The 12,432-nt window shown below is 31.9% G+C and overlaps 2 protein-coding genes across 3 annotated transcripts; both read right to left on the minus strand.

Moving 5' to 3' along the window:
• Positions 1–647: 647 nt before the first annotated feature.
• On the minus strand, positions 648–5,673 carry LOC11430390 (malate dehydrogenase, cytoplasmic). Its single transcript, XM_003589977.3, has 7 exons — positions 5,451–5,673; positions 4,426–4,584; positions 4,140–4,315; positions 2,349–2,626; positions 1,859–1,994; positions 1,660–1,771; positions 648–1,043 (listed from the first exon to the last, which is right to left on the minus strand). Exons 1-7 carry the CDS (start codon positions 5,491–5,493, stop codon positions 949–951), a joined length of 999 nt encoding a protein of 332 aa, XP_003590025.1. The 5' UTR covers positions 5,494–5,673; the 3' UTR covers positions 648–948.
• Positions 5,674–9,644: 3,971 nt separating this feature from the next.
• Positions 9,645–11,461, minus strand: LOC11428568 (transcription factor MYB14). 2 transcript variants are annotated; one of them, XM_039834586.1, is made up of 4 exons: positions 11,246–11,461; positions 10,490–10,619; positions 10,168–10,283; positions 9,647–10,119 (listed from the first exon to the last, which is right to left on the minus strand). In XM_039834586.1, exons 1-4 carry the CDS (start codon positions 11,376–11,378, stop codon positions 9,782–9,784), a joined length of 717 nt encoding a protein of 238 aa, XP_039690520.1. In that variant the 5' UTR covers positions 11,379–11,461; the 3' UTR covers positions 9,647–9,781. The 2 variants fall into 2 exon arrangements, with proteins under 2 accessions (XP_003590026.1, XP_039690520.1); XM_003589978.3 differs by having other exon boundaries at positions 9,645–10,283.
• Positions 11,462–12,432: the final 971 nt, after the last annotated feature.

Raw genomic sequence — 12,432 nt, forward strand, 5'->3', positions numbered from 1 at the left:
TGGTGATGATGATGGTGAATGACGACGATGATGGTGAACGACGGTGTTGATGAGATTGAAGATTCCGGTGGTGATGATGATGAACGACGGTGATGATTCAGTTTGTTTCCGCCTTTGGTTCGTTTTGTTTGGTCCTGCGTTTGATTTCCTTTGGGGGTGTAGGAAGCAATTATGTTGGACTACCGGTTAATGGGCAGGGATTTATGCACGATACATAAGGAAATCCTTATGCATGATAACCGCACCCATGTTACACAGCCGTATAATATTTCTCTTTAACTACTTGAGAAAAAAATTTAGAGGGATTTCCTTACCCATGTTACATGCTTGATAGTGATCTCCCATTTTTTTTTATTTGCAAGCTTTTCTATTTATCCAATCATCCTTTCACACTAAAATTTAGAGGGAGATAGAAATAAATTTTGAAAGGAGAAAATAAATAGGAGATCTCAGTTAAAAAAGATGCAAGTGGTGGTCGCAAAAAGATATAATGTTTTGTTGCATGACTTTTCCACTTCACACACGAGAAACACCCCTAAAATTGTAAGCTTGTGCACTTTTCCGTTTTAAATCGAGATTTTAACCACCATACCTGGTAGAATCTAAAAAAAGTAAACATTGACAGTATCTAAGTGATAACGATAAACTACGAAAAAATGAACTCTTGCTTTCATAATAAGTTCTCTAAATTCATAATGAAGTCCATGGTGGCTTTATTTTGCAATACAATTGCATGGTACTCAATCACAAGGATTAGATGTATGTGTTTTAACTGCACGCTTGTGCAGTCCCAACAAACATCGAAATTCTTGTATCACCACTGTGACCAAAATCCGTTAGACTTGCAATACAAGTAATTCCAAAGACGAGACACTCATAGTTCATGTATCTAGAAGGAGCATTATTCAAAATTGAGGCTACTACTTCTATAGACAAAAATAAAGCAGCTTAAGAGAGGCAAGAGTAAGCCAAATTCTTTTCCTCGGACAGCTCTTCGGCTGTCAAGTCCAACTTCTTCCTTGAAAACTCATCAATTGAAAGTCCTGGATAATAAAAAAAGTGAAGAAATTGTTAACACTACAAAATTTAACTAAAATTTATCAGTCAGATCATTAAAAAATGTTTCTTTAATTATCACCATGTCTAAAGTCACATATGATTCATTGCGATTAGTTGATAGCGTAAAAGAGTATATAATTAAAAAAAGGCACTTTTTTTATAATGAAAGCACTAAAAAAACTTTTTTCCAGAAAATGTCAAAGACTACAAATTAATTTTAAGCACTAGAAAAAAGAATATAAACTGGTCCGTAATTTCAATTCCATTAGAAAAGCACCCCACCAGGGAGTATGAGGATTGTAAAATCAAGTATATAGCGAATAATAAACACCAGCAAATTATGCATGGGTATATATAGTAGGTAAGTTGAAAACTACAAGAGGATTAGCACATAACAAAAACCGACAACTTAAGCATGAGGGTGTTTTAACACTTATGATTGTGATGGATGTTATGGTTTGTAAAAACAAAAAAGGTCTTTTTCTACCGAGTAAAGTGAACATGCACGGGTGTTTTACCAGTTATCAACAAACACCAAAAACTGAGGGGAAACGATTCACCTTTTAAGATTCAATATGCAATAAAGTGATTAAAACTTACCTTGAACTATTTTCCATTCACCATTGGCACAGGTAACAGGGAATGAATAGATCAATCCAGATGGTACATTGTAGGAACCGTCAGAATACACTCCCATTGAAACGAAGGTACCCTAACATTACAATGGAAAAGAAAATAAGCCGGTCTGGAAGCAAATACAGAAGAATCATAAGTAAAGAAAAATCAAAATGTAGCCAACCTGGGGAGTTCCAAGAACCCAATCGCGAATGTGGTCACAGGCAGCACTAGCAGCAGATAGAGCACTTGAAAGCTTTCTAGCCTTAATAATTGCAGCACCACGTTGTTGAACAGTGGAAATGAATTCTCCATTCAACCTAAATAGAGAAAAGTTGAAACACTTCAATATACAAATAATTTTGAATTTTTTTTTGCTAAAGATCATACTCCCCCAGTTCCTTTTTAACTGTTGTTTTTGTAGAGAATTTGTTTCTATTTACATGTCAAAATTGAATGCAATATGAACTATTCTTTTGCAAATAATACCCTTCACTATTTATGGCAGAGAGTAATAGGTGAAACGAAATCGTAAAAAATTAAGGATGGTATAGTAAAAAAAACATAATTTCATCAAAAGTAACAAAATTTAATGTTTTTCTTGTTATGTGTAAATATCTATAAAACGTCTAAAAATGAATGGAGGAAGTGAGTTTAAAGTGTTTGTGATATACCATGCATCATCGGAAACAAGTTCGCGGACAGGCTTCTCCCCAGCTGGGGTGTTAACAGTTGCATGGTTGACATCAGGATACTGGGTTGATGAATGATTACCCCAGATTATGACATTCTTTACATCAGAAACTTGAACATTCAATCTTTCAGAAATTTGTCCCAAAGCCCTATTGTGATCCAGTCTAGTCAAACAAGAAATGTTTCTTTCTGGAATAGATGGAGCGAATTCCTTCAAGATCAATGCATTGGTATTTGCTGGGTTAGCAACAACCAGAACCTGCAAGATAATGCAAAGCCTTCTGTAAATTTTCCAAAAAAACGCATACAATACAACTAAACTGCTTGTTTTCAAATAAAAAGGTACTCAATTCATGAATAAAATTAGACTCCTTGGCAATGAAATCACGTGGACTTCATCATATGGAATACCCTTGCACAAATATGAATAAAGTGGAGTGTTTTCCCAAGCACCTAAATTCATCTGAACATTTGAATCTCCTAAACCTCAAAGAGGCAAAAGTTTGGCATATAGATAGAAGAATTTAGATACAACTGCATACACTGCAACTCCAAATGTCTTCATTGTGAAAACTAACAAATAAAATCAATATATACAATCATATTTCATAGTCTTTATATCCAGCATAGTCTCAAACAAACCGATACAACAACCAAGTTTTTTGCCACTAAATGGGGTCAGCAACATGGATACATCCATAGTGTTTTGTCGTGAATACATTCATAGTGTTATATAGTAGAAGAATCTCAGACTAATAATTTTTAATTAACAGACAACTAACATGTGCCAAAGAATAACAGTTTATTAAAAACAAAGAAAAAAGGGAAGAACACCAAATACATGTATATATTTGACATGATAATAGTATTTTAAATAAGGTCAGACTGGCTGGTTCAATTGGTCTGACTGAGAGCCTATCACATAATCAATATGAACCACTAATTGTATAGAAAATGCATACAAAAGGGTAAAAACTTGTTCTACATGACCAATTTAGTAGTACCGCAGGTTCAACCACAAGTTCTATTACCAAGAAATGAAATATTATAGGTTTATATGTTCTTTATACAATAGAAAATGAAGTGACATATAATTATATAATATATTACATATGGAATTAAAAAAATATTAATGATTATGATAATGTTAGGCTGTTTCTTCTCAGATAATGTCTAAGCATTACAAAAGAATATTCTATATTAGAATCACGAAGTTAAAAAGTACTCCCTCCGTTTCAAAATACATGTTCAAGTCAACCACTTCACATATGCCAATGCACAACTTTGCCTGTTAATATCTTTAATTATCTAAAGTAAAAAAATTATAAAAATTTAATATTTTGAAAATACTTGTCAAGACAAATCAAACAACATCTTACATGCTAATATTTGTATTTATACATTAGTTAAAAAGTATGGTCAAAGTAAGTCAAGTGAATAATGCACATTGCAAAAATTGGACATGTATTTTGAAACGGAGGGAGTAAATTTGAATGTCTACCAAAATATGGTAGGGATTTTTAAAGTATGATATGATCATTTTTTTTTTTAAAAAAAAGAAAAAAACTTGGTTGTATAAATTTAAATGTATGATGTTTTTGAGGACCCCTTCCCGGCCCCTGCATATGCGGGAGCTTTAATGCACCAGGCTGCCCTTTTTCTATATATACCAGTTCTCAAGCAGTTAGCCATTGACCCGATGACATGACAAAGTCAATTACAACATTGCATACAAAGTTGCAGAAGTCTGAGTTTACGATGAAAGGGATTACCTTGCAGTTGGCAGCAGCATGCTTCTCAAGGGCAGAAGCCTGAGACTTGTAAATAGAGACATTCTTAGACATCACATCCTTCCTCTCCATACCTTCTTTTCTTGGGAATCCACCAACCATGACAGCAATATTGACTCCAGTGCATGCCTCGACAACATCAGTTGTAGCAACAACACCTGAAACAAATAATTTCACACGACTTCAAACAAAAGTTGATCGTGCATACGAGTCTAAGATTTCAACCCATCAAGTTTATGAAACATTTAATATGGAGGATAAGTTATACCTTTAAGAAGTGGAAATGCAGCATCCACCAACTCCATTTTAACTCCATTCAATGACTCTGCTGCAGGAGCAATATCAAGCATGTGAAGAATCACGGGTTGATCAGGACCGAGCATCACTCCCCTAGCAATCATTGGGACAAGAGCATAACCAATTTGCCCTGAAATTTGATAGAACATTATATCAGTACAGAAAAATCAACCGACCCAGATTCCCTTCATGCCGTTAGATCAAAATTAGACGGTCTAGATTAAAGTAAATCAACAGCATTATAAGCCGCAGATTAAATTCAGTAGTCACTACATTTTCAATTATGAACATGCAACTTTCTTATTCAGGCCATATCACAAATTCAACAATGTAAACCCACTACACATAAAATTTGGACAGGCTAGATTGAAGATCCATAAAATGAATTAAGAAAATTTAGAAAATACATGAGTAAAGACTCAATTTGATCCCTCGCAATTTTCTCAGGCCAATTAAGTCCCCTACAAAAAAATTAAATCCAAACTAGTCCTAACATTTATACCGGGGACAAATAAGTCCATCTGTCATAATGATTCGTGGATTAATTTGTCCTCGATATAAAAAAGGTGACTAAGGTGGGTTTATTTTGTGTCGGGGACTAAATTGGATCGAGAGAAAATTGTGAGAGACCAAATTGAATCTTTCATTAAAATACATATATAGATAGATCAATCAATCAATTAACAGCTACATATGAAAGATTCAAAAATAGAACACTGATCAATAAAAACTACACAAATAACAGCATAATAACAATGAAATAAATAAACACAAAACATCATCGTCATTCATCACATGATCAGATCCGAACCCATGAACAGATCAAGATCGAAACAAAACAAAGACAACATTTTGAAACGAACCCATTATTTAAAATCAGAAAAATCATCAGAGGAACATGGTTGGATCATAGATCTCGAATAAAAATGTAAAAACATTAAGATTAAAACATGGGCGATGAAAACAAATAATAGTTTAAAGTGATGAAAGGAGTACCTGCGGCACCAGTGACAAGAACACGAACTGGGTCTTTGGCCATTTTTGATGAAATGAAAGGAATCGAAAATGGAAGATTGATGAGAAGAGAAACAAGAGTTTTTGTTTGAGAGAGAGAAGAGTGAGTGATGTAGTGTTTGTTTGTGCTGTGTGATTTGTGGTTTTATTTGTGTGTATCTGGAGACAGTGTTGCCACGTTATGAGGACGTGAAACGACACTTCTGTGTCGCGTTTAAGGAATGGCTTTGGTGGTAAGGCTCTAATGTCTTTGGGAATACTCTCCCTATCAAGTCCGGATACTCCAAAACGGAAACGTACCCGTATCAGATACGTATTAAATATCGATACTTCACAGATACTCTCGGATACGTATCCATAAAGTGTCTGACTTAAATAATTTAATTTCTAAAAAATATTTTACCGGATACTTATAAGATATTTCATAGATACATCATAATACTTATAAGATACTTCACATATACGTATCATAGGACAAAAAATGAAGGGTAAAAAAGTGAGACAATGTTGTGAAATTCATTGGAAATGTATATGATTCAATTTTAGATATGCATCAGTATAATTGTTTCTTGATGAACCACTTCAAATTACACTTCTTGCGGATAAAGGTAACGAGAGAGAGATATTCAACTAATCAACATTAGACAAATTTTGCATAAGTTCTTTTAATGATGCATCTCACGATATCTCAATGTATATGAATGAAAATATAATATGGTTTATAAGAAAACTTTACATTTTTTATTTTGATCGAATGTATTATTTTTATAATAGTATAATAATCAAGAGTAATCAATGTTTATTTCTTCAAGTATTTTACATGCATATAAGTGTTAGTATAAAAAATTTGTTAACGTATCTTAACAGTATTGTATCATACTCGCACTCGTATCAGTAACCCGGCTTCATGGTACTCTACTAATTCGGAGTTCACGCCACAAAATAAGTACTACTCCTTTGGGAAATAGGCTTATTTGATTCATTGATCCTCTAAATAATTTAAAGTTTTCATTTTGGTTCCACAATTAATAAAATTCACGTTTTAGTCCCTCATTTTTTCTTCCGTTTGCCAAATAAATCCCTGGTTGTTAAGTTTAATCTCAAATGTCTATGGTAGACCAACTTTAAAAGTGATCCACCATATACCTTATTAAAATTTTTAGTTTAAACCCTTTAATCTGTTTTTTTTTTTAAAAGATGTTCATTGGATTCTGCGTATCTATTGTAACGTACGATGTACCAACAACAATTAATTTTCTCTTTTCTTTCTTTCTTCGTCTTCTACCTTACCGATCTTCATCATCTTCAACTCACATTTTCAATAGAATTATAATGAGCAACCAATATCAAGATACCATATATCAATGTATCTCATGCTTATTTTGATATATCAAGATACCATATATCAATGAATCTTCACCATAGACCTTAATTCTAACAGTGATATATCAAAATAAGCCTATTGAAATTATTATGAGCACCCAGTATCAAAGATACAATCTAACAGTGTATCTCATGCTTCTTTGACAGATTCTTCAACACCTACCTTCTCGAAAATGTCAACATTCACACACTGGTGAATAATGAACAAAGCTTTGTAATCTCCATTCTTCTTTTCTTTGTGTGTAACTCTTCATGAATAGCACAATCACCAAGGGGCTCTATCCCATTTTGCACCAAATCCCAATCATCTTTGAAACCAAACACCATCTTCATTTGTTTTGTAACAGCTATAAAAAATTATTTCCGTCAAGAATTGGAAGGTTTTCAAAAAAGTTTTCGTTTGTGCATGCGCGTCACCATTGATGAATCTCTATAATCTCAACCAGAGCACTTGATGCCAGATGTTGAAAATTGTACTTGTTGTTAATTGGTTTTAAATTTGTGGTTTGGAAGAACAGAGAAATCGTGATACGATTTCATCAACGTGTCACGATTTTCGGAAAACGTGACACGATTTTCAAACTTTTTGGGTACGTTTTCAGGATAAGGTTGGTCGTACCTTGGGTTTAGGGTTGAGTGTGAGGATCTCTTGGGTTGGGAAACATTGTAAACACCTTGGGTAGTGAGATTTCACCATTGGAAGGATCAAAAAGCTTCCTTTTGTGTTTTCTCTTAGGATTCATTATTGAAAGTGTGGGTAACACAAAATGGGTAGAAATTAGGTCTTGTTCTTATGTAAGCTTATAAGCTAATTTCTTGTAACTCTTTTGTAACACTTTCATCATAGTGGATTGGAGGGCTGCTCTCTCCCCCAGATTAGGTCATATTGGACCGAACTGAGTCAACAATCTTGGTGTGTTTGTTCCTTTTCTTTCATAGCTTATCTTTATTGCTTTGATTATGTTTGTGGTGTTGCTCTACATTTAGATCTAGGTCTGTTTTTGTTGTTGTTGCTTGGACACATTTTATTCATTGATTACCACTTCCTTTGCTTCACACATCTTTGTTATTCATTGGTGTGATTTTGTCCGGATTCACGACAATACTGTTCACATACACAATGTTGTTATCAAAGAAGATAACAAAACAATTCTGAGTGTATTTTTTTTGTTGAATTTCAATTGATCACTATTGCATTTACACTATTCACATATATATACATTAGATACACCCTTCGATACATCACATATGATACAACTATATCTCTCAACAAACAACTAACTAATTAACTGAACTCTAACTAACTATCTAAAAACAGTTATACACTCATATCTCTATTGTTACTTATATCACAAGTAATCTGTTATTGGCTAAATTGAATTACAACTCTGAACATGAATAATACTTATTCTAATGTTGTTATATTTAAAAACATAAAAGGTTGTAATTAAGCGATCGGCATAAAAGGATTTAAGAGGTTACAAATCAAATTTCATTATAAATAAACATTGCATATACAGTTAAATACACGGTTGTTAAAATCGGAACTTTACTTCAGGTCGAAAGGGAATAGTAAAATTGGGACTCGTAAAATCGCAATCAAAATCGAAGGATTTTACTCAAGGACATTTGTAGAATCGATATAAGAAATTGTAAAATCGCAATCAAAATCGATGGACGTTACCCAAAAATAATAATACTAAATATATGTTATAAATGGTATATATTCATAAATGACTTAGTTTATAAAAAATCGTAAAATCGCAATCAAAATCAATGGATTTTGCCTATTTTAAGATTTTACTATGGATTTAGGTCGTTGAAGGTGAAAAAGAAAGTCGCAAAATCCTGAATTTTAGGATTTAAGTCAGGATTTTGAAAATAATGATTAAATAGTAAATATTACGAAATGAATCTAAATATTTTATTAGTATAAAAATTAAATCATTTTATCAAAATTTAAATTTAAATATATTCAATATCCAGCTGGAATGCAATTAGGGAAGGAAACATTCGTTTTTGCCAAGTTCTTTGTCCAACTTGTTTCATTGAACTGTAATTTGGCTTTCAAAATTTGACGTTCAAGGCTTCTAAATAACTCTCAAGTTGCAATTATACTTAGAACGAATAAGTATAATGATAGATCTATTCAAATACATCCAATTTGTGCTAAATGATTCTTTAATGATTAAATCAAAGTAAACAAACAACTACAGTACACACAAAGATTTAATTTGTATACAATAATAATGTACAATTTTTTATTTTTTTTTACACATGTATCCAATCAAATTATGTTATATAGAGATTTGTGAAGATGTTTTAAAAATTAATATATAAAATTGGCACTTTAGTGCATATAAATTAATCTATTTCTTTGTTAAAAAAAAAAAAAATCTCTCTCTAGATAGCATATTATTTTTAAACCGTAAATATCTATCTTTCTAACATCATTGAGCAATGTAGCCTAGAGAGGACTTTTTGGATCGTGAGGAGTATTAAAATCATTACGTTGGATTATAAATAATTATAAGTTTATTTTTGTAAAGATAAAAATTGTATAAGTGATTTGAACACCGTATTTTCACACAAAACTTGAAAACATCGGTATATGAACTATCTTACTTATATACTAACATTATTTTTTCATTTAATGTAAATCTTCTTTCTAACTCATCACTAACACATTGCACATATAGATAATTTAGACAATAGAGCTATGATAAATTTTCTTGAATACTTCCACATAATTCAGTACATAATTTATTGCTATGTGCATGTGCATGTTTTGTGATATTATTGTTAGCCTTTACCAACTTGGCTCTTGAAACTGGATACAGCAATTTAGTAATATAATTTAATTAAAAAAAATGATTGTTTTCTGCAAATTAATTAGTAACACAGCATCAAAATCTGTTCATGAAAAATGTTTAGAACTCTGGCAATTCTGTTGATTCCTCTGATCTAATCAACAAGTCAACCCAAAAACCCATTCCATCATCATCATCAAAAGGGTTTTGGAAATTTTCCAATGAATTATTATAAGGGTATTCTTGAATTGGTAATTCATGTGAAATAGTCATAGAATTAGTTTCATCATCAGTTATTGTCTCTGACCAAAAGCTTTCATCAATTTGAGGCATTGTCACAAATGAGTCTTCAGGGTCTTCACAAATGATGCTATTGTCCAAATTTTTTCCTTGTGATGAAAAATCACTAGAAAAAGTGCAATTTGATGATGTAGTTTCCATTGAGTTGGAATTGGCATTTGAATCAGATATTTTGATTTTTTGTTTTGACACTCTTTTTTTGGTATTTGAATGAGGTTGGTTATTTTTGGTATTCAATAGTCTTTTCTTCAAATGAGTGTGCCACATATTTTTTATTTCATTGTCTGTTCTTCCAGGTAATTTTGCTGCTATTGCTGACCACCTGAAAAAAAAAAATCAGAATATTAAATTAATGTATGAGATTTGAATTTTGCTTCTTGGATAAAGTTATTGAGAAAACAACAAATTTTGATTGCATTCATGCATAGTGCTATTTTTTGGAAGTGAAAATGGAATTAGATTGATCAACAAAGCAAGCAATCTTCATGGTACTTTGATTTGAAAAAGGAAGCAAATGAACATATGTACCTGTTCCCTAGCAACTCATGCATCTTAATGATAATTTGCTCTTCTTCATTTGAAAAATTTCCTCTCTTAATATCAGTTCTTAAATAATTAATCCATCTCAATCTACAACTCTTTCCACATCTTAATAAACCTGCATAATTGACAAGAGAAGCCAAAACTAAATCAATACACAAAAGATAATAGGAAAAATCTATGTAAGTCATGAAAATGACTTTTCTGGTGAAGTTAAATGGTCAATCATTGATCATTTGTGTATTTAATCCATGACACGTCAGATTATATGATGTATTGCACATTTACTCATAAGGTGTGTCATTATATGTTTACTTATTGCAATTGTCCCTGAATAAATCAAATTAAACATAGATTCTCATTTGTGCACTAAGATTGAGATTCCCCTTAATATTTTAAATGAGGACTGGTTTGTAATAAGGTAAAGTTTAGTTTTAAAGTAGTCCACCTGCAGGACACTAACTGACATAACATCGACAGTAATACTATTGACTAAATAAAATAACTTTTTAAAAAAGTCAATTTTCTGACTTCAACGTAGAATCCCACAAGATACTAACATTCCAAATCATCCAAAAAGTAGAATGTCTCCATGACATTTGAATGAAGGTACACTATAAAATATCATATAAAATCTAACAAATATCATCAACAAAACTAGCTCATTTGGTAAGTTAAGAGACACTGAATTAACTAAAATAACAATTAATATACTAATATTTATCAAGAAAGACGAACAAATACCGGCATCTTTTGGGAGAGCACGCCAATTGCTATGTCCATGTTTGTTGATGTAGGATGTGAGGATTTCATCTTCCTCTAAGGTCCAAGGACCTTTCTTCAATCCTTTCTTTTCACAACATGGAGCTCTAACCATCTTCAAATTTGGTACGTACAAGAGACTATTTTATGTATTATTATTTTTGTGCTCTAACTAGCTAGCTAGTTAGGTTAATTCTCTTGTATTCTTTAGAAAAAAGGTTGCTCAACTTTGTTTTCCAAAGTTAATTTATATATATACCGTAGGATATTCCGCACGCCACTATTCAAGATTGGCAAATTGAATAATGGTCCACCACAATAATAGTTCCCTTTTTTCATATTCATACCACTTGGGCATTTAAATACACCTTCCTGGAAATAGAGTATCTCTCTCTTAGGAAAATGTTTTATTTACTCGAGAAAAATATTACTCCCTCCGTCCCAAATTGTATGACGTTTTGAGCATTTCACACATATTAAGAAATGCAATTAATATTGTGTGAAAAAAAATATTATGAGTTGTTTTACAAAATTGTCCTTAATAAATAACATGAGAAAGATAAATGAAAGAATTGAAAGAAGAGATAGTAATAAATAGTTAAAGTTATAATAGGAAAAATAACATTAATGTTGCATTGATATTGTAAAGCGACATATAATTTAGGACAATTTTTTTCCTAAAGCAACATACAATTTGGGACGGAGGAAGTAACATGTATCCTCAAGATATAAGTTTGTTCAAAAAAAATAAAAATTACTCAAGACATAAGTTAGCATAAGAAAAATAAAAATTATCTTTTAAAAATTATGTCTGTTTATTTCATAAAACGTTGAAAATTATTTTTTTTCTTTAATAAATATTTATTTATAGAATCTTTAACATACATGATAAGTGCTCAAAAGTACCATCTTTCATGTGTTAAAATAGGCATTTTAATGACTTGTTTTGCAAGTTATCTAAGGAAAAGCAATCATTTGTTGTAATTTGACCATTTATGCTTTCGATGCCTTACGCTACTCAACTTGTGCAGGAATGACAAGCAAGGACCAAGAAACAAGGTTCCAAGTCAAGCAGAACTCGCTTAAGCGAGATAGTTCCAAGGAGCAACATGGAATCTCGCAGCCACCTCGCTTCTCAACTCGCTCATGGAAATCAGCATCTCGCTTGC

Source organism: Medicago truncatula, chromosome 1 (genome assembly GCF_003473485.1).
Source record: "Medicago truncatula cultivar Jemalong A17 chromosome 1, MtrunA17r5.0-ANR, whole genome shotgun sequence".
In the NCBI taxonomy this organism is placed as follows: domain Eukaryota; kingdom Viridiplantae; phylum Streptophyta; class Magnoliopsida; order Fabales; family Fabaceae; genus Medicago; species Medicago truncatula.

Bases quoted from the DNA above. Each gene is read 5' to 3' on its own strand.
- LOC11428568 (XM_003589978.3), bottom strand. From the start codon at position 11,378: ATGGTTAGAGCTCCATGTTGTGAAAAGAAAGGATTGAAGAAAGGTCCT. The intron at 10,620-11,245 runs GTATTTGTTCGT...TCAATTATGCAG, and splicing joins TGCTCTCCCAAAAGATGCCG to GTTTATTAAGATGTGGAAAG. The intron at 10,284-10,489 runs GTACATATGTTC...TTTTTTTTTCAG, and splicing joins CATGAGTTGCTAGGGAACAG to GTGGTCAGCAATAGCAGCAA.
- LOC11430390 (XM_003589977.3), bottom strand. From the start codon at position 5,493: ATGGCCAAAGACCCAGTTCGTGTTCTTGTCACTGGTGCCGCAG. The intron at 4,585-5,450 runs GTACTCCTTTCA...ATCAAATTTCAG, and splicing joins TCTTGTCACTGGTGCCGCAG to GGCAAATTGGTTATGCTCTT. The intron at 1,995-2,348 runs GTATATCACAAA...TTCTCTATTTAG, and splicing joins CTTGTTTCCGATGATGCATG to GTTGAATGGAGAATTCATTT.